Source organism: Hemicordylus capensis, chromosome 5, assembly GCF_027244095.1.
Source record: "Hemicordylus capensis ecotype Gifberg chromosome 5, rHemCap1.1.pri, whole genome shotgun sequence".
In the NCBI taxonomy this organism is placed as follows: Eukaryota; Metazoa; Chordata; class Lepidosauria; order Squamata; family Cordylidae; genus Hemicordylus; species Hemicordylus capensis.
This window is the reverse complement of record NC_069661.1, coordinates 195,633,016-195,660,776: the sequence shown is the minus strand read 5'-3', so window position 1 is coordinate 195,660,776 and position 27,761 is coordinate 195,633,016. Positions and strand designations below refer to the sequence as shown.

The following is a 27,761-nucleotide window of genomic DNA, read 5'->3' as shown; positions in this document are numbered from 1 at the left end:
TCATAGATTATAAATGTTTAAGAAAGATCTTTAATGTATTATTGCTGCAAGATTTGATGTTTGTCAAGTATGTTAATATTGTACAAAGTTGTAAAAGTAGCTGCCTATATAGACAAAATCCATATCCACTTATTGTGGATGATGATGATACTACCAAGTGGCACTTGTTGGAGGTGCCATCTGATTTTATTGGCATCTCCATACGAGGAGTTATCAATGTGACCACCATGATCTGTACAAGCACAGCCAGATTTTGCAGGTGAAATGATTGGCTGGATGTGCTGCTCTTTAGCATCCGAAGTCAGTCTGGAGATGGCTGTTTATGCTGTTTCTGTCTTTCTGAAACATGTCCAGCATAAGGGATGCACTGTGTTTATTAATATAATAGCAATAGTGATAAACCTTGCCCCTAAAAAGCTACTTCTTTATATTTAATCTTGCAACTCTTATTTTGATGGAAATTATAAAGTCTCTGGCTTACATCAGTTAACACAGTGTTACTTAGCTGAGCACTGCTACATGTGAACATATTTTTCAGAAACGTATCTCTTCCCAGAGATGATTCAGTAAAATTCAGCAAATTATTTCTGTACTAAAGTCTTGAAGCTAAAACTGGGGAAAGTATGTCTAGGAAGTCACTGAACTTCCACTGATTAAACTAAATTCAAATGGTTTGTGTCTGAAAGGTGACCGACAAGAGTCAGTATCTACGGGGCGGTATGATCTAACCAGAGTTTTACACACCTCAGTGCTGCTTGCTGTTTTGCATAACACAGTTGAATGCAGATGTTAATGTACACTCTGCAGTAATCTGCTTTTGTCTTTCACTCTTTAAAACTATTTGAATGTCCAATACTATAGATTCAGCAACTGCTTTTTAATGAGACCCACTGCAATTTATTAAGATGGGGCAAGACTCAAGCTATAATGCATTTTCCATTGTGTGAATGAGGACAGAATATGCACTGGGGCACACATACAATATTAGTACTTTGTGAGTGCAAACTAACAATTGCCTGTCTGTGAAAGCTTATGCTTTGTGCTTTTTACCGATTAAGGCAATCGGTACCTTGTCTGTATTTCTTGTATATTAAAACTTCCACAAAGTCTAACTGAAGGAGTAATAGCCAATTGATGCTGTAAAATCTATTGCCTGTTTAGCTTTATATAACTAATGGGTTGAATTGGTAAATTTAACTAAAATACTTGGTCCATCATCTTGGTTTTAAATTGGAAATATTTTTTATACATCACTGGCCTCGCAAGTCTCTTGTCCTCACTTTGCTTATTCTTGTTTAGTCTTGAAAGTCTGAAATTGCACTACAGTCACTAAAAATAAAGTATATATATATCCCAAATTGTACTGCATTGTCACTAATGCAAATTTTGCTATAGGAAAGAAGAGCTCTAGAAAGGCGGATATCTGAAATGGAAGAGGAACTCAAAGTAAGTTGAAAACTATCTGTCCTAAATTTAAGATAGTAGCATGGACCATAGGCTGCAATGTGGAAATGCTTTTATTAATGTGTTGCTTAGGAATGCGTCATATGGTTGGATGCCACTTCTGATTTTTGATGGCTTTTTAAATCTGCCTTTGCTGAAACTAATGCTGATGTAGTTCAAAAGATTACTGCTTGTTCTTATCCCACCCTTCTTCCAAGGAACTTGGCGCCATACATGGTCTGCTCTCACTTTTTATCCTCAAATATTCTGTAATAGGTAGGTTAGGTTGAGAGGCGGTTGTATGTAACCCAAGGTCAACCAGTGGGCTTTGAAACTGGGTCTCCCATTCCTTGTCTGACACCCTAATTTACACGTGCAGTTTGATAAAAGATTATTTTCTGAAAATGGCTTGGATGCTGGGCCTTTGGGCACTGGAATGGTCCAAATGTTCATTCTGTGGTTCTATAAAAAATGATTACTTATTTATTGAATTGAAGAATAACTACACCACTTTTTCCAGTTGTGCAGCTTTTTAGAAGTATAGACAGAACATTCTTGTGGTTTAATTATTCAGTAGGGCAGAAAATAGTAAGCAAAACGTTCAGGAGGTTAGGAGCATCTTACCTATGAGGCATTTGAAGTTAGCTTTAAAAATATGATTTGAAAAATGATACAACATGATAAAAGGTTTGTGCATGGTGTGGAGATAGAAGTGTTTCTTCCTTTCTTATAATATTGGAATTTGGACATCCAATGAAAGTGATTAGCAGTAGATTCAGGACAGACAAACAGTAGTCCTTAATATAATGCTATTAAATTATGGAATTCATTGCCATAAGATGTTTAGATGGCTTTTAAAAAGATTGGTCCAGTTTATGGAGGATAGGTCTATCAGTGGTTATTAGTCATTATGGTGTGGAATATCCAATTTTCTCATGGTACTCAATACCATTTGTTTTGGAAAAGCCCAGGAGGGTTGTTGACTTCCTGCCCTGAGTGTGGACTTTTTGGAAGCATCTAGTTGGCCACCGTGGGAAATAAAAAAATGCGTTAAAATTTGTTAAACAAACAAGATGCTGGATTTGATAGGGAGCTAGTCTAATCCCACAGGATGCTCTTACATTAATGTTCTCACTTATCCTTACTGTGAAAGTACAGATTCTATTTTAGTATAGAAAATGAATTCCTTTAAAATTTGGGCTTAACAAGAGTAATCCAGGCCACCAGCTAAATTCAGCAAGGGCGTAGCAAGGTTGGAGTAGGCCCTTGGTTCAAAAAGTGAAGCCAAGCCCTTGGCTTCCATCTTCTTCCTCTGAGAGGCATGAGAGGGAGATTGAAGAGGAAGCTTTAGTCAGCTGGTGTGTCCCCTCTCCCTCTTGTTCAGTTATAGATATGCCTCTGAAATTCAGCATGCCACCCCTAGGTAAAACTTCATACTGGTAAAATGTACATAAATTAAAAAAAAAAACTGTAAAGAACACCAAAAACAAAAATTGAACTTGAATTGCTTCTCAGCTTTGCTTAAGCTCTAAGATACCTTACTGAAGAATTTTTTTAAATGACAAATTCCTTTGATACTTCTGCCTACTTCAGCTTCCCCGTATCTCTTTAGCCACATTAGCCTCCATAACCCACCCAAAACTGTTACAGTTCAGTCCCCATACCTCTTCATGTGCCACATGCACTACTTTTGTCCTACTTCAAATTGAACACAACAGTGTTGACCTCCAAGTGGCAAAACAGGTGGCAGCCTTATGTGGCAACCAAACAAAGTGAATGGCGCTTGATAAAGATAAAACTACTGGCAAAAGGGCAACAACAAAAGCATTATTTAGCTGCTTTCCTCAAAACTCAACAATTGTTCAGAGAAGGTCAAGAGGGTGCTGTCCTTGGGGCGCCATAATCGGGAGACTCCATAATGAGTGTCACTACTAAAAAGGCTCTGTTTTTCATAGCCATCGGCTTTTCACAGGGCTGGAGTACTTGGAGGAGGGAGCTCTCTCAGGGTCTGAACATGTGGAAGGATTCATATAAAAGCAGGCATTCCCTTAAGTACTAAACTATTTAGGGCTTTAAAGGTTAACTTTGGATTGCATCCAGAAATGTAATTAGAACCCAGTGCAGCTCTCACAGAAGAGGTGCAATATGATTTCTGTGCGTTGCACCAGCTAACAACAACCAACCATACTCTGAGCAAGCTGAATTTTCTAAAAGTTATTTCCATAGGCAGCCTCACTAAGTTCAATACCATGATCTAATTAGGATATTCCCAAGGCATGTTAAGCAGACAAGATTTTTTGTTTACTAAGGGAAGAGCACAGCCAGTGCACCACCTGAAGCAGGTGTAAGGTGCCTCTGTCCATAGGTGCCATTTGAGTGTTGAGGAGCACCACTAGGCTTCCCCTATGAGCCCATTTCTGGGCTAGCTAACATTATATTCAGATACCAAGAATAAAGAGAAATGTGTTGTACAGCACCACATGATTGTGAACTGATCTGATGATGAACTATATAGCCTAGCTGGAATCTTTGCAAATGCCCATTGCCTTTTGCCCTCATTGCCATAGTACAGTTCCCCCATTTGTCCTCTTTTCTTTTAAATAAGTGAATTGATTCATCCATACTTAAGCAAAGAAAATGCTTTATTAATATTAATCCCTTATTGATATTACCAGTAATCAATAACTTGAATGCTGATTTATTCTATAGTGTGCAGCAGTGTTCCCTCTAAGGGTGTGCGCATGTGCACGAGCTCACACATTTTTTGATGTCTGCTCAGTCAATTTTAGAGCCCGCTCAGGTTGAATCAGGAAGGTCCCACCCTGAATGTGTGTGTGCACACACTGCCTTGATACTGCCGCCAGAACAAATCTAATTCCGCACACAGATGAAAAAGGTTAGAGAGAACACTGGTATGCAGTCTTTGCAAAAAGAATGAAAAGGATATGCCTGATTTGACTAACAGAGTTAAATACTGTCCCCACCCCCATAAGGAAATAACATTCAAGTTAAAACTCTCTCCTCCAGTAACTGTTAAAGAAAATGAAAATTCTAGTTGTTAATACAGGGCTGGGTTTGAGCATATATTTATCACACTTCAAATTTTTAATAGATTGATCTGTTAACATGCACCTTGTTGGTTATGTTAGTAATATGACTGTGTGATTGTAACTCCAAGAATAACTCTTTGCAGTGGCATTGAAATCCTTTGGAAAGATGTGTGAGATCACTAGCTGCTCTTAAATAAAATAAAGTTTTATCTATCTAACTAACTAACTAACATACATATTTTTATACGGCCCAAAACTTGCATCTCTGTTCGGTTTACAACAAAGCAAACAGAAAAAGTTAAAGCATTAGTTAAAATTAAGCTTTGAGTATGCGATTTACCTGCTCTCCATTCACATAGAGTTTCCTGCTGCTAAGGAAAGGAGCATCTCTTTACATCTCTTTTCTCTCTCTTTTAGTTGTCCTCACCTGCGATCCTTTTCCAACATACTACAGTTGCATTTCTCTCACATGTTGGTTCCTGTTTCTTTGATTCTTCCAAAACCATTTCAAGTAAAGCATGCTCAGGCTTTGAGGCATTTAAATGAGCGACTGCTAGCTGAGAATAGGGATTTAATCTGAGTGGTTACCAAGCTGTCAGGTGCCTGTAGGCATCTAATTCTGTGAACTTATTTACTTACCTTGTTGCTTCTCTTTTTGTAGCCAGGCACATGTTAAACTTGAGCTAGTTGAACTTCAGCTATCACCATGCCCTGCATCTCCCGCTATTAATGCTTGCATATCTGAAGACTGACATTGCTTGAATATTGAAGTGCAGCTTCTCCGCGCGACATCTAATCCTGCCTTATTACAAACTCCTTGATGGCATAGTTTAGTTGTCCAGGAGCTTCATTTTCTAAGTTTGAGTTAGCCTATAAGCATTTTTGTTGTAGTTTAGAGCTAATGTAAAGCCATTCTATTTCAAATTGCAAATGATTAGCTAATTATTTCTGTGTTAAATTGATGGATCTCAGCCTGTAGGTGCTAGGGATAGCAGACAGCATCCAGACTGTTAGTCATGACTAAGTCCCGTTCAGATTAATGGATCTTAAGTCAGTCATGATTAACATGTATCATGTTATAAATACATCTTATTTATTTATTATTTCTCTGTGTAAACTGCCCTGAGCCATTTTTGGAAGGGCAGTATAGAAATCAAATAAATAAATACATTTCCATAGTCGTGACTAACTCGTTTAGATATTGCCCGGTAACTTTAAAATACTATCTGCCACATCCCAGTAATGTTTCATTCCTTGGATATACATGAAAATGTTGAGGAACTCCCAAATTAAAATCTTCTCAAAACAGAATGCAACAAATTGTCACATCATTGAAAGATAAATATTATTGCAAGAAGTATGAATATAAACTTACTGATAAACTAAGACGCATTTGTGCTGAGAGCCTCTGATACTAGCATTCTACTTAAGTAGGGAAACATCAGGAATGCTATATCTATTGCTAGGGTTGCTGTATCAAACCCAGTGGGTGGTTGTGAAACATTGTGCCGAACATGGTGTTTCAACTCAATGGAACATTTTGTCAAATGTTGCATCAGCACTTTAAAAGAGATGAATGATGGGCAGTGCTTCCGTTACAATATTTTTGTATTGTATCCAAGACAGTGTTGTAATTTAAGAATTATAGTTTATATTTTGGAGTCTGGATTTTCTCCAATATAATCCACATGATCCTAACTGGAATTAAAAATTTCTCCTTCAGTAATTTTTCCTACATCAAAGACTCTTATTCCTAGTATCAGCTATTTTAGATTTTATTCCCAGTTCTTGTTACTTGGATTTTTTTGTGTGTGTGGAGGGGGGGAGGGTGAGAATGCCAGGATGCCGCAGGAATAGCAATATACAGTAATCCCTCGACCTACGAACTACTCAACTTACGTTTTTTTCGAGTTACGAGCGACAAAAAAGACCGGAAGTAGTTGCCGGTTTAGAATCAGCTTACTCGACCTACGAACGTTTAGATGCGGCTTCCTCGAATTACGAGTGTTTTGAGACTTCCGTGGTGCGCTCCTCGACTTACAAAAATTTTGACCTCCGAACGTGCGTTCGGAATGGATTATTTACGTAAGTCGAGGGACCACTGTATAAAGAACAGTGGAACTGATGGGCAGATAGATGCATTTGCAGCTCACTTCAAGGGATCACGAAAGTAGCAAATTTCATATCTACCTTATAATTAATTTGACGCCTTCTACAGCCGCGTCAGTAAGCTAGAAGAAACATTAACTTTTATAGCTCTAAAGTGGAGTCTCATTATTGGAAAGGTCACAACTCTGAGATATTGAAATTTGACCTTTGCAAGCATCCTTTCTACATGTTTGTTTGTCTGTCTTGTTGAATATGACTAAAGTTGTGGAAGTGGAGATTCATGCCAGATAGAAGGACCCTATGAGTTATAGAACTGAGATAACTTTTTCAGTTCCTAGAAAATGCCTTTTTCCCTATCCCAGAGTATTGGGGAATAGAAGAGAGTAACCCTTTTTGGTTTCCATTGACACTTTTCTATTGAGCTGATAACACTACGTTACTGCACAAGGTAGATAATTCAGATATGTGATAAAGTTTTGTATATGTGTCCTCCCTGGTAGTTGCAAAGTACTTTAAAGCAGGGGTGTAGAATTCAAATGCCCCGGTGTACTGGAACCAACCATGACCTGTTGCGTGGGGCTGGGGACTTATATATATTTTCAGCACATTAATAGTTACATTAAAATTAACAGGGATCGAATAACATTAATCGAATAAATAATGATGATGATGATGATGATGGCCTGTCAACACCCAGTCCTCTGTTCTCCACCACTGCTGAGATACGTAGCTGCCACAATCTCATTAAACGCGCCCCTTGCTCCATCCTTAACAAAAAAAGCCCAGACACATCCCTGTGAGCAGCCTGGTACAAACCACTAAAACAAAAACAAAAAAACCTAAGTTAAAAAAGAAAGAAAGTATAACTGGAGAACCTTGAGCATAACTTCCCCTCAGACTTGAGTCCCACACCTAAGGCCAGCCCCCTTTGGCAGCCGACTTTGGCAGCTGTCTGCCAGCAGCCTGCTTACCAAGGGCCACACCAGCAGCTGCACCTCTGTCATTTTAAGCCAAACTCCCCAGAAGCCTGGCTGATGAAACTGGCCCCCATGCAGCTGCAGCCTATCAGGGAAGTCAGGACTGTAGCTCATGTGGGCATAAATAATTCCAGCAACCAGTCTTCTCCACTGGTCAAGGCCAAAGGGAGGAGTCAGGGCTGGCTCAGGCCAGGAAGATTCTGAGAAAGAAGAGTCCCTTACCTCACAGCTAGCTCCCCAGTCTTTCTGCGTAGGATGGTGGTATAAGGTAGGTTCTTGAAAGAACAGCCCCCTTCAGAGAAAAAGGAACTGACTAAAAGAATGACGTTCTGCTTTTCTGGGGTGCACTTCTGTGCCTGCTGGATGCTGCCACTGCTAAAATCAACTCGATCTATCACCACTGCTGCTGCTCCTTGGTTCATCACTGCCACATGCATCTCTTCTGATCTCAAATGGCCAATTGCATTGAGCTGCTACTGCCTGTCAGCAAGGAGAGGCCAGAGTAGGGGTGTGTGTGGAACCAGTTTCTATGGTTCAGTTTGAATTTGAACTGGATCACCAGTTCACAAACCGGTTTGACTGAACTAGCCAATCTGGTTTGTTCCTTGAACCGGTTCGCCTTTAGGGAATAATGGGAACTCGAACCAGCCCATTAATCCCCATGGCTAGAGTCTAGGGACACCAAAGCAAGTTGGTTGGTAGGGTGTGATGGGTGCTACCTAAAACCCAACCACAAAACAGTTGGGGCAATTTTTAAGGAATTTTTGAGTTTTCTCTGGGTCAGCAGGTCAACCCTAACTTAGGGTTGACATATAGACCTAGAAAAAATATGAGCTCAGTTAGAACTTCTTCAGCCACATATTTACTGAAGTGAATACACTTTGCAATGCTGAGTGCAGACAGAGCCAACCACAAGAGTAATGAGTGGATCACAAGAAGTCTCAAGGACAGATATGGAGCTCATCTCACAGCAGTCACCAAGAAAATGGTTCACACGCTAGAAAGAACTGAGCTGAGCTCAACTGTCTATTTCTCGACGCACTACGATCTCACAGACCACACCTCAACAAGTCTTAAGACAGGCAGGCAACCAAGTTCTGCCCTTGTCCATCTGAGATCAAACAAAACCAGATAGTCAGTCATCAATGATAGCATTAGCAGCAGCAATAGCACAGTGACAGTGAGAATATTTATTTATTTGATTGGTTGATTGATTGATTTCTATACCGCCCTTCCAAAAATGGCTCAGAGCGGTTTACACAGAGAAATAATAAATAAATAAGATAAGATGGCTCCCTGTCCCCACAGGTCTCACAATCTAAACGTAAATGTAAGATAGACACCAGCAACAGTCACTGGAGGTCCTGTGCTGGGGGTGGATCAGGCCAGTTACTCTCCCCCTGCTAAATAAAGAGAATCACCACATTAAAAGGTGCCTCTTTGCCAAGTTAGCAGGGTTTCTCATCATTTAAACAGTGATGAGAAAAAGGCAACTGCATAGTTACTTGATAAGTCTTCTCTTCGTGTCTGGGATAAGTTGGCCTCAGATTGGCTGGGTCCTGGCTGTGCTGACAGCCTGCCTGGCTGACACATGCCAGGGCACCAGTCCACACTCATGTGCCATGGTTGCAGGGAGAGCTGTGTCTGACTCTTTGCTTCTTTGGGGAAAAGTTAACTGTAATACAAAAGGTAAAATTAAAATACACAAAAATCAAGCCACCTGCTTTCACCACCATGGCCTCTGATTGGTGCTGGGCCTCTGGGCGTGTGTGTGGATGTCTGCGTGTGTCCGCAGCACTAACGGGCAGACTGTGACACATTTGGTTTGCGGGTTGGCCAGGGTGGGGTGAGCTGACACTGGTGTTGCAGTGGGTGGGGGTGACAGCCAGCATCCAAGCACAAGTGATGAGGTGTCACCAGATCCCCAGCCATGGAGAACACCCTCTTGCTCTGGACGCTGTTTGGCAGGCAGGAGAGGAACCAACTATCTACCGTTGCCAAGTCCAGCGAGAGTTGGCAACATGTTGCCCCAAACTGGACCAGTTCCATCTCCAGGTCTGTCACCACCAGCTCCTGCAAGTACTGCAGAACAGACTGCTCTGCAGTGCCAACAGGGCTCAGTTGGTTCCTCCCATACCCCTGGCAAGGCACCAGTGCACCCCTGCGTGAGCCACTGAGTGGAAGATGAAATTGCCAGGGACACCATACTGCTGGCTCGGGAAGTGGTGGTGGTGGTGGTGCTGCTGCTGCTGCTGCTGCTGGTGGAGTGCTCAGAAGTAGGCACTCCAGCACCCTTCTCCTGGTTCTGACCCAGCTTCCTCTCTTTGGCCTGCCTAACCTCTTGAACCAGGAGTTCCCTGCACCTGGGCACCTCGTCAGGGGTTACGATGTTGCGCTTTATCCTTGGGTCACATGCACAAAACAAAACATGCTCTTCCAATTGACCCATGGTGTTGCTGACCCACTCCACTACACCAGTCCTCAACTGACCTGCCAGGGCACGTGCTTCCCCAGTGGTCAGTGAGGTCTGGAGGTCACCCATCGTCTTCTCCAGGAGAAGAGTGGCAGGCAGAGTCTGGCTCAGTGTTGCTGTGCACCTCTTGCTCTTGCAGGTGCTGGAGCAAAAGAAAAGGTGGATTTTCACCAAGTCTGAATGTCCTGAGGAATCAGGTGTTCAGGTAGGTAGAGCTTACGCTGCCTCTCCTGGAGCTCCCACCTAGCCTTTTCACTCTGCTGGAAGTGGCTTCTATCTTGTGGCACTTCTCCTCAAGAGCAGCCATGTTAGCAGCAGAGATTTCAGTGGGGAGTCCTCAACGTCACCTGTTCTTAGCCTCCTTCAGGCTAAGTGTATTTGTCATGGCCTCATGCAGAGTCCATACATCATATGGACACAGACTGCAGCGGACGGGCCATCCTCACTAAGTTGGCACCATTGTCGGTGACCAGGAACCATCGACAAAGGTTTGGCAGCACATGCAGCACAGCCCACCTGTGCTTTGCTGCATGGGAGGGGATGGCCATGCCACCAGCAGCAGATGTTCCCTTATTCTCCTGCCCCCACCAGTGTGCCATGAAGGACAAGAAAGCAGTGTGTATTCTGCTATGGCTGGTCCACAGGTCCATAGTGAAGCTCATATAAGGCACTGCTGTGTGTAGCAGCCCTGACATGACCTCCCTGCCTGCCCAGTTCAGGGAGGGCACCTGAAGGTGGTGCTTGAAAGGATTTGGTAGTCAGGGGCAAGCAGCCAGCGGAACCAGCATCCACAAGTGGCTGGTCAACACCACTGGCATTGACCAATGGCTGGTTGTCCAGAGCCATCATCTCCCCTAATGAGATGAGAGTCTGGCTGACCAGATTGCTTGCCCACTGACAGCACCCACTGTGCAACTGGAAAGTTCCCCTGCTTGAGAGTCCATGTGCCCACCAGCTGCACGTGCCTCGCCACTGCTAGTCAAGGGCACACCAGCGCTTCCAGTAGGAGCAAAGATCCCCAGGTATGACATTGCAAGTGCCTCATCATCTCCCACATCCCAAGTTGCTTAGGGTCCTTACCCCTGCTGACTTGTGCCCTGCAGTGGGTGCAGGCGTGTGTAGGGTCACTTTGACGGGGCTCAGACTGCTCGCACACCATGCTGCTATTGGTGCTTGACCATTTTGGTGGTGGTGGTATTATTGGGGCTGCTGGGCGCTGCTGCCACCACCGACCTTGGTCTGGGGCTGAGAAGGTCCTGGAACAACTTCCCTCTTCTCCTCAATATCAGACAAGGTGTGTGCACCATCAATGGGGATTTGGGAGGATGGAGAAGAGAGATCTGGCTGGGCTAGTAACCATCAACATCTCCTTCTCCTTCCCCACCAAAAGAAGAGCTGTTTCCCTAACAGGGGAACACTCCCACCCACCCACTTTCCCCCCACTCAGCTGCCACAGGTGATTGCACTGCAGGAGCAGGCAGCACCAGATAGGATGAGTCTGCACACAACAATCTCTAGCAGGACAATGGCAACTTAGGGAGTAGGCCCCTCTCGCCCCCGACCAGCATCACCCCTCCTTCTGCCTAAAACTTTCTTCCTAGCTGTGTCCTGCACCCTCCTGGAGGACATCCCTTTCCCCAAACTAGGCCCTATTTAACTCTAACCTAAAACCAATGGGGTCTGTTGTGTTGGGGCTTACCAATCCAGTGTCTTGAGCTGGAGTCTGACCAGGAAGGAGCTCAGTCACTCAACCAATGGGGGCCAGTAAGACAGCCATCCATCCAACCACATAAAAAATAACTTAAAGAAAAATCACAGCAACCACTTAATTCACTGGAGTGCTGAAACTTAAGAAAACAAAAAGCAATTGGCACTGCAAATGAGAGGGGGGAAAGACAATGATGAGCCTCTGTCGAAGGCCCAGCAAAGCAGGTGGCAGGGCAAACAGGGTCCAGCAGCAAGGTACAGTGAAAGCAGCAAGGCCAGCTCTCTTCCTCCAGAATCCAGTGACAGAGTGAAGCCAGCCAGGCACTGCCTGGCTTTAAACCCTTCATTTTTGTTCCCCCTACCCCCCCCCACAGCCAGTGGGGGCAGAGTTGACCTAAAAACACTGGTTTTGAATGACAACAAGCCAGCTGGAAAGCAGTGACAGAAAACTAATCAGCAAGGGAGAAAACTAGTAAACACATAAGACAAAATGGCGGCCGCCATAGATGTTCATATTGGTTTGAACCAGTTGGAATTGAACAGAGTCCTATTTGGTTTGATTGTGAGCCGGCTGTCTTTTTTTGAGACCGGTCTGGTTCATAATCGAACCCATTCGATGTTCAAAACGGTTCGGCACACCCTTAACCATGGCTAGGAGCCTCCATAACAGCAGGAGCCATGACACACCCCGCTTCATTGTTCCTGCTGTTGCTGCAGGAGATTCCTATCTGGGTGCCAAGCAAGAATATCTCTGTGGGACGGATCCAGTTCCTGGGCCAGTTGTTGTTCAGGCCTGCTTTAAAATAAACTGTCTGTGTCTGAACACAAGCTGAAATTAACTAAATGAAGTGTATACAGCTGCCCTGCAATGCTAATGTTTTGAATGGATGCTGTAAACTACCACAGAGTAGTACCAGAATACAGTACTAGCTGTAGAACTACTGCAGGTTAAAATGACCACTGTGTGTTTCCTTCATATTAAATAGGCCTTAGTTTAGCAAAGCTTTTGTGCACAAATTTCCAAATCCAATCCAAAGTAGTGCTTTATTTTAGATGTGGTTTTGGTTTATAAATAAGTTCAGTGACACTCAATGCTTTGCAGCTTTACTAGTTAGTCTAATGCATAGTATTTAAAATTTTGCATGTTGTCATTTTGTTTGATTATCTAGAAAGAAAATTCTGTTTCAGATGAAGCCAAAATAGTTTTATATCCTTTGCATGTTTGCTATTTTGAATAGTGAAAGCCCATCTGTATTAGTATGGTATAATGAGAATGAAGAGAAGAGTAATGGAAAACTGCAAAAATACTTCCAAGAATAGTCAGTGGTCTAACACTTAAGTGAATGGCTAAGTCACCTTTTCTTTCAATGACTGAGGTTCAGTCATCTTGCCAGGCCCCCTTCAGTGACAGTAGAAGTGCCAACAGATCACATTTACTTTCCCCATCTTCTTTGGTTGCTCAGATCTATACTTCAAAATCCATATCTCCTAGTGGGGTACCTGACAGTTGCATGTCCTTCACCTCCACGCAGGTAAGAATACATAACTCCTCCCTAGCCAAACAAATGCACCTTTACACAGTGTTATGCTGCCACTGGAGACAATTAACTCTTCCCTCTGCATCCAGACCAAGTTCCTTTTCCTTTTTACTAGAGGTGGTGGGAGCATCCCATTGCCAGGTAGCTTGGCAACAATTTAATGTCCATGTTGAGGATGCTTGGTTAAGCAAAGACCGCTTTCTATCTTAGAATAGCTTTCTCTGGCTAAACTCTGCCTGTAATTTCTTTTTGGATAATGATGATGCAGATAAAAATACATTGCTAGAGCTGTTGAATTCTATTGTTCTATTTAAAATGCCGGGTTACTTATGAACCCTCATCCACCTTTATGCTTTCCAAGAGCCATTTGCAAGGTGTTTGGTAGGCACATCAGACAACTTCAGAGACTAAAGTGTTACAGAAGAACACAGATCGTGTCTTCAAAAAGGAATATTATACAGCAGCATATAAAATGAGATGTTGAAAAATGTGTGGTTCTCTTTATTCTGCCTCATTAGCAATTAGATTTGATGTTGCTGTTCTCCCAGGCCTTCAAGAGTTTTATACAAGTAGCAGGAATAACGTTCAGTGCTGCTCCTGGTGCCTCTTGATCGATTTTAACTGAATATCAGCACAATTCAGAGTAACATGGTGAGAGGCACAGAAGTTATTTCCAGAGTTGAAGCTGAATTTTTCTAGATTCTAAGACAGAAATTTGCAAGAGTTATTCAGCTTCAAAGTAAGGTGAAAAGAGCAGAGAGGTGCTCAATAAGAACTACTCAAAACTGGAAAATGAATGTTTACCTGCTTCTGGATCACTGAGTATTGGAGAATTTCAGTAAACATAAGAGGAAGGGTGACAGCTTTGCTGTCCCCTTGGAGCAAAGCAACAGCCATATAATGAAAAGTGTGGAAAGCCTAACTGTGTCCAATGGATTATTTTGTTCATTAACTGAGCATTCAAGTCTTATCTATTTCAAAGGAAATGAAGCATATGTAATTTTCTTAGGACTGTGCAGATATACCATGTAACTTGTCTACATAGGTGTTTGTGTAGATGGGCATATACATAAGTCGGTTGTGTTGGGTCTTCCATAGATAATGGATGTTTGGATTATGGACACGCCAAAGTTTTATTTTCAAAAATGAGGTGACCAGAACTTAGATGCCCAACCAAAGCTCTTCAATTCCAGCCCTGAAGCTTGAAGTTCAGAACAGCTTCCCGTATCCAGACCTGTTGCATCTTGCTTGAATTAAGCCCTGGAAGCACACCCTCAAATAATTTGCATGAAGCAGAAATAATATTCTGCACAGAAAGAGCTCAATCTTGTTAAGTAAATGTGCGTTCTTATTTTGCATATGGAATTCCTGGTAACCTTTCCTCCCACCATGGTTCCATGTGAGTGGCTTATTGCATTTGTAAGCAGAGACTGACAAAGATGTTCAGTCCATCACACGATCAGGGTCAGGGACGCACCGAGAGTGCCCACGCTGAAATCAGTAAAAGTTGTCCTGAAACACTGTTGGAATGTCCTTCAATTGCATGAGGGACTCATCATCTGACTCACCCCATAGCGTTTTTGGAGCAATTTGGGTTATCACCCTTCTCACCCATTTAAAGGATGTCCTGAGAGTACATTAGGATGGGCATGTTCTCAGCACAACCCTGCCCTAAACAAGTGTGCTGACAGATGCTTGTCCAAACCAGCTCTAAATCTTTTGAGGGTAGTTTATAATTTCATGCCCTAGTCCACAGTGATTATTTTTGACATATTTTTTAGCAACAATAATTTGCTACTGCAGGTGGCAAATTTGATTTTTAAACTGCTAATCAGATTTTCATAATAATATAATAATTAAATTTCTATACTGCCCTTCCAAAAATGGCTCAGGGCAGTTTACACAGAGAAATAACAAACAAATAAGATGGAACCCTGTCCCCGAAGGGCTCACATTCTAAAAAGAAACATAAGATAGACACCAGCAAAAGTCACTGGAAGTACTGTGCTGGGGGTGGATAGGGCCAGTTACTCTCCCCCTGCTAAATAAAGAGAATCACCACAGTAAAAGGTGCCTCTTTGCCCAGTTAGCAGGAGTAATGTCATCGGATCTTTTTATTTTATTTTGTTTTATCCATCCACCTGATTCCAAAGGCTCTACATGCAGAAAAGGGGGGCTAATTTCTACAAAAGGATTTGTGTTCATTGTGTTGTTCTTTGTTATACCTGCTCTTTTTCTTTTTCTTTGATAGATGCTACCAGACCTGAAGGCAGATAACCAGAGGCTAAAAGATGAAAATGGGGCCTTGATCAGAGTTATAAGCAAGCTTTCCAAATAAAATGGTTTCCTCCAGCTGCAGATCATGGGATTGCACATAATTAGTAACTCCAGTGGACCATAGCATGGCAGTCACTGGAAGCCTGGGAAGATTTCTTGGAGACTGTCATTTTCAGATATCCTGCCAAATGCCCTCTTACCTGGGTGTGTTGTTTTTTAACCAAGATCATTGTTTCATGTGTTAAAGCAGCTGCTGAGAAGACATAATGACTGAGAAATCTTGTTTACAGCTATTGCATATAAGGAAAGTGTTCAAGGCCAGATAAGCCTCAGATATTTAACCAGTAAGCCTTAGTTGTACATAAACACATGCATCAAAAAAAAAAAAAAAAAGCTTTCTGCTATCACAGACAGTTACTTTATTTTGTTGTGTCACGGTTCCTGGTTTTTTCTATACTGCATTCCCCCCCCCTTTTGCATCTAAGTTTGGATTTGTGTGTGTTCCTTTCTAATTATTCATGTACCAGATTTTTTTCCTTGTACAGTGTTTTCACAGCTTTATATTTACAGAGACCACACATCCCTTTAAAAATACAATTTGTGTAGCTGAGCCTGTATTGTCCAACCAGCCAGCCACTCCCAACCAGAGAGATTTGGTGGAACATTTGCTTTCACTGTTGTGCAATATGCATTTATTTCCTATAAAATATGCTTTAAAAGTCAGTTGGAAGTAGATCGTTTATTTTAAGATTACTGTCTTCTGCCTTTATTGGTCACTTTTTAAGAAGAAGAAAAAGCAAAAGGTTTGTAGTGCAAAACGTTAGATACTGTAACCTTCACATACATTTTAGCAGGTACTGAGTGATATTGTATATATTAATGTGTGTAGTTTGGATTTTTCAGACCACCACATGACATGCTTGAATATATTTCCCTATTGCAAATGTGTGCTAAAGCAAATTAGGCTGCTCCCAGAATAGTGTTTAACAACGTCAATTGAATTTTTATGGTTTAAAGAATTTTAAAATTGTTCATTGTATGGAGCCACCCTCTGCAAAAACCTTTAAACTATAAGAAAATAATATTTTTACCTTTACCCTCCCATTTTTCATTTGAGTAATGTTCACTCATAACAAAACTTAAGTATAACTTCTTTACCACACTTCACATATCTGTATTTGATTGCTGTCCAAAACTGTTGTGCTAGCCAAAGTAATCTCTGTCATTAGAGAGACCTAACCTGTTACTCATTTATTATATACACTGCTATTGCCATGTGAAGAAGCAACTAAGTTGATTCCACCATCAAGTCAGACCATTTTATACATTTCAGTGGCCTTTTAAAAAAGTACTCCAGTGAAGATAGCTTTTGTTAGAGAACAACAGCTTTTATATTTTCACTAAAACCTACTAAATATAACCATCTTATTGGCCTACAGACAATTGCCTAAAACCACAGAACAGTTCAGCCATTAAAATAAATTGTACATTGTAAAGCTTGTAGTAGCTATTGTATTATTGATTATATTGTATACTATATTAAATGTGAATTTGTACCCCTTCATTTTAAAAGGTCATTGTGTTCTACTGCCTACTTCTTGGGGAGGGGACTCACTTCATTTGCGGGGGGAGGGAGAATGATTATTTGAGATGAGGAGGACACAAGTCCTCTTTCATGGGGTTGGGAGGGTTTTGGCGGTGGGACTAGGGGAGGTTTTCTGAAGATGTAAGGTTTTGCTCTTACTACCAAGCTCAGGATTATTGATTTTAAAGGTACAAGGATAGTTCTGGGATATTTTGTTACAGTAGGTCTGTATGAGTAACAACTTTGAAGATGGACATCTTTAGTGGTCTTTTAAGCTAATACTAGCCAAGCAGAGAATTAATCCATCTGAGTGGCAGCAACACACTGAACAGTGTGGTAGAAAGGTTAGGCATACTGTGGATTATATTTGGTAAAGTTCTGGATGCCTGTGAATGACGTGTCTAATATTTTAGTGTTTTATATATAGGTTATTTATTCTTTAAAATTGAATGGCTACTGTGTTGCGTTGATTTTATTGGTAGTATTGAGCAGACCTTGCATCTGCATGAAACTACTTGCAAAACCCACTATTTTGCAAAAAAATAAAATAAATGTATTTTGACATATACAAATAAAATGAATAAAACTATTTTAAATGTGTGAATTTTACTGAGAAGACATTTTAAACGTGCACTTGGTATTTAAATTCTTTGTGGGCATTTTTTATTGCTTCACTTGGATGCAAAGTACTTTTCAGAGATTGTAATCAAATTGTGTTTGTTTGCACATCTGTAAATGCAACAGTAAAAATGCCATATTTATGCAATCTGTAACAAATTGAAAATGTTTATATATTTTACATAAACCTGTCTGCATGCAGAAATTACATGGGAACCATTTTTTATGTGTTGTTTTACCATGGTAAAAAGTATATAATCTTGGAGCAGTTGCTTAATTAATGGAACGATTTTGTAGTTTAATATTCTAGAAGATTTATATAAAATTCATTGCCTACACTAACTCGCCCACCAAAACCCAGATTTCCATTCAGTTCTTCACTAAAAATTAGTTTGATCATTTCAGACACCTTAATATAAGGAAATTTTTAAATGAGAACCATAGAACTTGTTAAATACAAACAACATAATATGCAACATTGGTCAGTGTGTCCCAGGATAGAAGGCAATAATCTTTTCCTGAAATTCAACAGTAATTAACGTAAAAATATCTAGGATGTTGTTCAAGGGACGTTTGAGTAAATGCATCAGGCCTAGTCTCTCTTTGGGTCTTAGCTTGTTGCATTGTCTTTTTGTTCCCTAGTGTGTGCTGGGCCCCACCCCTCTCTTCCCAGTCTAACAAATTTTCATTCCGTTTGCAGAATGTAAATCATCATGGTGCAGAATCTTCTACTTTTCATATAGCATGTGGACCCCATAATAATTTAGCTGTTACCTCTTGTGTTGTCTCTGAGAAAGATGGAAACAATGCCAAGATGTGAGACTCAACTGCTTCCCCAAACTAAACACTAACAATTGGATTGCTTACTTTTCTGTTACATACACTGCTGCTTTCCTAAATGGAAAATGATTGAGTGGTCATCTTATTGTGATTTAATAATACCATTTTCAAAAAACTAAACTTAATTTTAAACAACATTTCCTTGCAGCTGAAATGAAGGTTAGTTTTCTTACAATACTAGCTGAAAGTGATACATTTTTCCACTGGAGCAGAAGTGGATAAGAAGTCTCTCTAACACTGCTGTGTGATATGGGAATGTTGTGCTGGGCAACATGCCTGCTGATAAATGTAATGCTCAGAACATAAGGTCATAAGCTTTGCTTTGGAGAGAAGCTCTTGTCCTTATGTAGGAAAAGCCAGTTGTGAGCACTGCATCATTTAAAACTAACCTAGCAACACTTGTGTGGTATCCAATAAACAAATGCTTCTAAAACCACAATGCCTACAGAAAAAGCATTGTTTTTCTTATTCTCGAAACTTAAAGACATTTTGCTTCTTCAGAAAACGTGTTTAAAGTCAAAGGAAAACTCAGTCTTTTCGATTAAGTCTGCAATCCTATAAACACTTTTCTTGGAGTAAGTTTCATTAAACACAGGACTGACTTAGGAGTAAACATGCATAGGATCATACTGCCCATCTCTTATGTTCTATTAATTGTATGGCTCTGCACTGCAGTAGTAAGCAAAACTCATGATGGTGCTTGAATTGCATTTCTTGAAAACATGCACTAAAACTGAGGCGGGGGGAGGTACCAGTGCATTAGGAAAAGGTAGCATTACATATATGCCATAGGCAAAATTAGGAGTGTACATTGCCCAGACACAACTTCACATGTTTTGGCATATTTTAAAGGCATCTGAGCTGCCTCAAGGTGTGGAAAAACTGAACAGATGCCACACCTGTTGAATTAAGTAATCTTGCTTGTGTCGTTGCCCCTGCATTTTAAACTCGTTCCAGTTAATTGTGGAAAGTGTGTATCTTTCAGAAAAACCAGGAATTCGCTTCTTCCTTGCCACCTGTTGGATGTATTAAATGTTTCGGTTGTGTAGATAATTACAAGAGAACAGCCTGACATTCCAGCCTTCCAGGGTAATTTGGCTTTTGTCTTGCAGACTGACTTGAGATTTATAAGGAACAGCATTTCCTTGGCTATCAATTATACACAAATTGAACTTATTATTTAAAATGGTAGTAAACAAGCCTAATGTAAACTTCATTTTGCTTAATACTGAAGCAGCAGGGCAGGAAAGGAATACATAGAAAAGAAGTATCTCAGATACCATATTTATTTTTCTAAGCTCTTGTGCAGGGAACAGTGCGTGTATTTCTCCCCTTCATTAGAGTCCAAATGTAAACCACTGAAATACATTGAAATCTAAGTACAAGAATTCCCTGACAAAATTTATTTTTAATTGCCGACATGTAATTATTTATGTCCTGTCCAGGTTGCCTGTGAGACAAAGGCAAGTCCACAGGACCTTGGTCCACGGGAACAAGTTGATTCAATATTACTTGGAAGCAGACTGAGCCTTTAAATACTCGTGAGCCCAGACCACCGCTCTGGGCTCTGCCCCCACCACCGAGAGTTGAAGCCTTAGAGGCAGCCCTCTGGAGTCCAGCACTCCCACACCTCCCAAGCTTGCTGTTAGTCCTGGCGTGCAGATGGCGGGGTGGGGGGCATGATTGTGTAAGAGGCCAGCTCCATAGCAGGCTTGGATTCCTTGAGTGTTACTCCAAGGAGTCTCAGGGGTACCCCAACCCTGAGACTTCCCTTGGTTCCAGTCCTGTGGCAGGGTCAAGGGCTGGGGGAAGTGCTGGTCCTGCCTCCTCAGATTCTAGGACCACTGTGTCATGTTCCAGGAATGGACTCTGTCTGACTGAGTCACTACTGTGAGCAAGGGAATGATCTTTCAATTTCTATTTATTTAACACATTTTTATACTGCCCCATATAGAAGTCCCTGGGTGGTTGCAACAATTAGAATATTGATAAAAACTTGAAAAACTTAAAGCTATAAATATCTGTCTAAGAGCCTTTAATATTGTTGTCATGGATGGACAACATCCAACCATATCTGCAGGGACTTAGGGTAAACCCAGCACACCTCTGCCCAGGCGGGGGACCAGTTAGCATGGTCTGCTTATGGATCCTAATGGATTCTTGGTGGCTCTGTGGGAGTGTACAATCTGTGTTGATTACCTGGTCTCTCTCTGGGATGAGATGAATTGGCAACTGACACAATCACGCCTAAAATGTTCACTCACAACCCGCTGAACCCAAGTGACCACCTGGTATACAGGAGAGTTGCAATCAATAAAGCAGACTGGAAGACATCTTCAATGCTGTTGGTGGAAAACTTAGAGTGAATTGATCAAACAGGCTACAGCCCATATTAGAGCCTGCTCTGTGACACTGGTGGCGAAGGAATCTTACTTCCTCCAATCATACAGGGAGGGTCACACTCAGAAGGTGGTGCTGGGAGGTGCTTGTTCCACTCCTTGACCTTTGGCCTATGAGGTGCCACAAGGATCCATTTTGTTCTCCATGCTATTTAATCACTACATGAAACTTCTGGGAGAAGTCATTCATGGGTATGGACTGTAGTGTCATCAATATGTAAATAACGTAAAGCTCTCTACTTATTTAAGTCAGCTGGTACCAGGGAGGCAGTGAATGTCCTTAATCAGTGTTTGGAGGCTGTTGGTTGGATGAGCTGAACAAGCGGAAACTTAATCCAGATAAGACGGAAGTGTTCTGGGTTGGTAAAACTGATAATTCAAGCAGTGAAGTAAATTTTAAATGGGGTTACACTCCCTCAGAGAGACCAAGGTCCAGAATGTTGCCACAAGGATGCTTGGGAGCAACAGTTGCTTCACAAGTATTGCACCCATCCTGAAGCAGCTTTACTTGCTACCCATTTGCATCCAGGCCAGATTCAAAGTGGTGGTTTGGGCCTTTTAAAGCCCTACACAGCTTGGTTATGCTGGTCTATGAATGCAGTAAAGATTGATTGACACAGCTTGGGCTCTGGGTATCTGTTGAACTACATCTGTCCATATGAATTTGCCAGAGCTCTCTGTGCTATACAGTATCACTCAGACCCCACATGTGGCCCTGCCATTGACTGAAATTGGCTGGAGTCAGAGCCCCTTTGGTTGTGGCCCCTTGACTGTGGAATGCTCCCACCTTCTGGGTTTTAAAGAAACAATTGAAATGTATTTTAGAGAGACTTTTTAGCTTGTTCTTTGTCTGTTCCAGTATGTTTTTAACCGGTAAATGTGATTTTAACTGGATCTAGTTTTTTAAAATGTTATTAAATATTATATTTATTTTTGTTGTTGTGTTTGTTGTCTGTTGTCTTTGGGAGCTGTCCAAGCAGTATCATAGCTGGAGGGGTGGGATATAAATACATCAGACCACCTAATACAGGTCACCTAATAAACTATGGTATCTTGAACTAGCACGACACAGGATTGAGGAAGACTTTCCACTTTCTGTTTTGTAGCCCCTTTGCTTAGCTGCTGCTTCATCTTGTGTTGGAGTGTTGTAAGAAGAGCCTATGGGAGGAGTCTGAGAAACAATGGCTGACATTGCTTTCTGCTATACTTGCTGTACCTGAGGATTTCAAAAGGGAAAATGCACACATACACCCTTCTAAATGGCAGAAACTCCAGTTGGGAAGAAACTTCTCATTCACACACACACACACACACACCCCAATTCCCTTCTGGTTTAAAAATATGGGCTAGGGAATTCTGCGAAGTCCCAGGGTGTGAAGTACCTTCTCTGCTCTGTATGCTCAAAAGAACTGTTGTGGTTGCCACAGGAATGTTTGCTTCTAAAAAGGAACTGTATACCACTAAATCTCTCCCATGTAATATATGTATTGTATGCTATGGAGGTAGGTCTGCCATATGGAAAAGACAGGTCTCCTATAGCTTTAATAGATATACAGAAGAGGGAATTTCAACAGGTGCAACTCCCCCCCCCCCCCCGCATAACAAGCTGCACCTGCTGAAATTCCCTCTTCTGTGCATCTCTTAAAGGTACAGAAGACTCTTTCCTCTCTTGTTGCTTCCATATGGCAGCGCTAGATGGAAGAGTGAGAATATACATTAAGCTCCTAATAATATAGTTAATGACATGCATAGTGGTTCTGTGTATTTTAAAGAGAGAACCAATATACATAAATTTAAGTATTTAAATTTAAATACTTAAATTGTTTTTTTAAGGCCAATATGTTTATGTAGGATCAAATTATACCATGACTGGAATACTCCTGTTAAAGATAAAAACTTGCTGTGACTAGTATTCTAAACCTTGCAGTGTGCAATCCAATAAGCCGGGAAAGACATTCTAAATCCAGACAGCAGGTGGCATCCATGAGCTTTTCTAAACCAAAATAGTCTACATTGCTAGAGCAGAGGATTTTAAAAGCAAAGTTCAGTACAAAAACATCACACTGTACAATATCAAGAGTGAGTTAGGATCAAGCTTTTGCTATTTTTCAGACCAAAAATCTGTACTTGGAAACAGGTATGTAATGAACAGTTTTAGCCTTTCAAAGTAGTAAACATCTAACACTTAATATAAGTATTGCCTAATGGATATTGAATCTATGTAGTGCCATCTTCTATCCCATCATGATGATCTTTCAAAAAATATATAATCAATCTGCAAAATAAACCATGTAATCCCCCGTGTCTTAAATCCTATGCATGACCTGGGATATGTATAGCTAGGTTAAGGCAGACTTTTCTCTAGACAAATGTATGCTGCAAACCAGTTCCTCTGAAATCTATCAGTACTTCCTGAATAAATACTAATACACCTGCTCTTCTTGAATATTATCTGGTATCAGATAATATTCTATTTGTCTTCTGTCTCTTGCTTTTAACTTTCCTTAGGACCTAACTGCCCATTATGTGAAAATGTATGTAACAAGAGATCAATGGCTGTTTTTCTTGGGGCAAACACAGTTGCAAGAGGTGGAGATTGGAACTGCTTGAGCCCATTCCCTGTCATCGCACTTTATTCCAAATTGGCCATGCTAGTTTTCTGCTCCACAAGGTTCCAGATGTGTTCGGAAGCTGGGAGGAGATAACTTGGTCTGGTCACTTCTACCTTTACTGTTGCTTTTTCTCTCTCATCACAAGTGGCTAACTGACTCACCCATCCTACACCTGCTTTCAGCTTTGTCCCCAATTCCATTTCTCACCCAAACAGTAATCTGTTGACTATCCACCTGTTGGTTTTACAGGAGTCTCTCTGAGGTATATCATTGCTCTACTTCCGTGAGGATTTGTAACTTGAGTTAATTGCCTGCACACCACCTCCAGAAGTCACTCTTGCCTTGGCAATTATTTATGTCTTCCTAGTCAAGAACACCTCATTGCTTTGGTGCCTTTCTAAGCGCTAGTTGGTGGGGATCAGGGGGTAGGTTTAACAGCCTCTTATATTTACCAGCAAATAAATGTATAATCATGTCCAAGGTTAAATGGTAAACTATTAAATAGAAAAGCAGAATTAAACTAATTAAATCACACAATACAAAAACCTAACAAAGACCTTAAGAAACACCTTAAAAGACTAGCATTTACTATGGCCTAAGATTTTATGGACTAGGGCCCACTTCGCACATCTGATGTGTCATCTTTAGTTGGCAGAGGTGTGTGTGTCATGCATGCATACACACACACACACCTCTCCCTTAACTGTATACAGGCTAAATGGCTATAAAACTGGTGAGAGGTACACTCTGACAATTCGATGTAAAGCTTAAATGGCTGACATGACATGCAGCATTACAGAGCTGTCGTGTTTTGTCCCAGGGCTGCTGCTGACTCAAGGCAGACCTAATCCTGTAGTGGTTGCACAAACAGCACTATTGCAGTTTTCCCCATTCTCCACAATGCTGCATGTCATGAAAGCCAATACAGTAGATAAGCATAGTGACCATCCACAATAGCAGTAACTGGTGATGTCCCTGCAAATAGCAAGGCTTCCCTGTATGGACACACCTCTTTTACAGAGGCCTAGAATCCAAGCACTGTATATTTAAAGTACTCTTCTTGAATGGATTATTAACTATGCTAACGCTTGTAGTGAGACAGGCCTGAATCCAGACAATGGTTTTCTATTCCCTGCATCTCCAATATTATTTGCATGTGCTATTAACAGCTTGCAATGTAGATGCAACACAGCAAGATGGACTAGCTTCCTATAAGGTGCAGCTGTACCAACAAGTAACCTCTTAGTGTAGCTATGGATATCTATAGTATCAGAGCATGAGTCAAAGGAGTTTCTTGAACTAACTGCCGCCGCCACTGATCCTCACCCTGGCCAATATATTCTGTATTGCTTTTGAGAATTCACTCAACAGAACTGGGCAAAGAGACACACACCAGACAGATTAAATGAAGTACAGTGAATGAGGCAAAATTTATTTTATTTATTGTTAAATTTATATACCGCCTTTCATTAACATAATCCCAAGGCGGATTACAGCAAAATTTAAAAACAAGATTGTAAAAAAGACACAATTAAAATATTAAGCTAAAAATATAAAGCAAATCTGATTAAAAATTTAAAGCACAGCATAAGAAAACAATACAAAATACAAACTTTATTATAAACTTTATAATAGTTCTAACTTGGATTATTTGCTCTAGCAAATTGAAGATCTTTTTGCTAATGTTCAAAGACATAGCTGGTCATATTTTGTTACAAAATACTGCTGATTTTATTATTTCCTTTGTATCTTGTCTAAGACACAGAATTAGGTTTGTGCTTCTGATTGGTTCACTGCACTAATGGTGTCAAGAACAATTACCTTCTGAGTGATCTGCTGTGATTAGTGAGTATTTTCACCCTACTATGCTTATATTTTAGCTACTTAAAAGCACAGCAGCTAAATTACTTGATTATCAAGCCAGAGCTTGCCAGTTCAAATCCCTGAGGGAAACACCTATATCGGGCAGCAGTGATATAGGTGATATAGTGATATAGGAAAATGCTGAAAGGCGTCATCTCATACTGTGTGGGAAACAGCAATGGTAAATCCTTCCTGTATTCTACCAAAGACAAACACAGGGCTCTGTGGACGCCAGGAGTGGAAACCGACTCGACAGCAAACTTTACCAGTATCCTTATATTTGTCCCCATTATATATAGTCTACATTGCTGACATTCTAATTTCCCTGACGGAGCCACTATTTCATCCTGTGTTCTGTTACGGAACCAATTTCTTTTTCATTTCAAACGTTTCAGAATGACATAGCGACATAAAAATGAAGGCATTGACTATCTTTAGTTCCTATCAAGGTATTTGTGTGTGCATGGGTGTGTGTGTGTGTGTGTGTGTGTGTGTGTGTGTTTTGTTTGTTTTTGTTTTTAAAGCTGCCTCACTGCCCTTTCCTTATAAATTATCCAATAATACTTGTGAGGTCACACAAGTATTATTCACACAGAGGACACACTGCCAAGTTATGCTTCCTTCAGAATGTTTTCAGTGCTTTGTGTAGTCTAACTTCAGCTGAGTACACAAAGCAACTGCTATGAGACTTGAACCACGTTCGTGGCAATTTTAGTTAAGAATTTATCCAGCAAAGCCAGGTGACACAATCCATGATTGCCATAACCAAATAATATGACATCAAAGTCTGAAAGATGGGGCAGATCAGAGGGACATTTTATTCAAGGACCACATAGCCATACATCTCCTTGTGTTCAATAGATGTTATACCTTAACTCTAACTGCTCCGCTCATATGAATAAACTAATCTCAGTAAAAGGTGGCAACTGCCATTTAAAAACAATATTCAAACAATTGATCATGCCACACATGCCATTTATTTTTATTTTTTTAAAAAAACTTCATCTATGGTACTTGGATCCTAGGCCTCTGTAAAAAGAGGTACATTTGTACAGGGAGACCTCACTATTAATGGACTCAACCATCCACGGGTGTCTAATTGACACCCATTTTCATTATCTGCAGATATGGAAGAATTAAATCCCACATATCTGCAGTTCCTAAAGGACCAGAAGTGAACATGGAGATCACTTCTGGCCCTATTTTGTCTACAGGAGCCATTTTGTGGCTTGTTTCTTTTTTATAAAACTGATTTCCCCCATGATTTTATATGGTTTTGTGGGGTTCTTTGAGCTTTTGGGGACATTCCTGAGCACATGCAGACTCTACGGAGCATGGTACAGTAAGGAATTTCACATTTTTAAGCTGCTGTTAGTTCTTATTTAAAGCTTTTAGCTGTGTTTTAGCATTATTCCTCTATTCTGGAACCTAACCCCCGTTTCCCATAGGCTTAATGCCTCATTACTCACTGTTTCGTAACTCGTGGTAGTAGGCAAGGAATGGAATCCCCACAAGTAATGAGGTTTGCCTGCACAATATAGGAAGTGCACGCAGTGGTGGGTCTAAGAACGTGCACTTACTCATCTCTGCCCTGCTTGCAATAGCCTTGATAACCCTTTTTAGAAAGAACTGAATATGCACTAAGTAATCTGTTTCTAGATAACCATGTAATGTGAGCAGGCAACTTGGACATAATAATTTCTAAGGTGAGACCACAGAAAGGATATATCCCAGCCTTTGGCCTGCTATTCTGGTTTTCTGTTTACCAGTTTTTAATGTAGGGGAGACTTCATTCTTCTGAATGTGTAGACCAGAGGTACTACTTTGGAATATAAAACTGTCAACATTTTGTTTTACAGAACCTCCAGGAAAACTGATCTAATTTTTAACTTGTTCTTACTGGAGTTGCCAAGTGGTATTCTAAGGATCACGAGAGCTGATTGAGAGTAAAACCTATATGAGTGTAGAATGCAAAAGCAAGATATAAGCAAACCTACAAAAAGATTATTACAAAGCAAGAAGTATGGAAACACAAGCAGCTGGGGGGAGGAATGAAGGGAGAAGAACGGAATTTTAGTAAAAGCATTATTTGACTGAAGTCAACAAAGAGCTCATATTGAGGGACTGGATATTAATATCCTGGGAATTTAGATAGCTTCCTCTTTCAATCTACAAGGTGGCAGCTGTTGGAATGTATGTTTGTTTCTAAGGCTGAGTCAATTAAACAAGTTAGAACACAGATAAATGATGGCTCACATACTTGGTACAGA

General features: G+C 40.9%; 1 protein-coding gene across 3 annotated transcripts in view; it reads left to right on the top strand.

Annotated features, from left to right (window-relative positions):
* Window positions 1-17,993, top strand: part of PPP1R12A (protein phosphatase 1 regulatory subunit 12A) — a 181,461-nt gene extending 163,468 nt beyond the window's left edge. For all 3 annotated transcript variants that reach the window (XM_053252011.1, XM_053252012.1, XM_053252009.1), the window contains 2 exons: window positions 1,396-1,446; window positions 15,549-17,993. In XM_053252011.1, the coding sequence (XP_053107986.1) occupies window positions 1,396-1,446; window positions 15,549-15,635 (138 nt within the window). In that variant the 3' untranslated portion in view covers window positions 15,636-17,993. The remainder of the gene's footprint in view (window positions 1-1,395; window positions 1,447-15,548) is intronic.
* The last annotated feature ends 9,768 nt before the right edge of the window (window positions 17,994-27,761 follow it).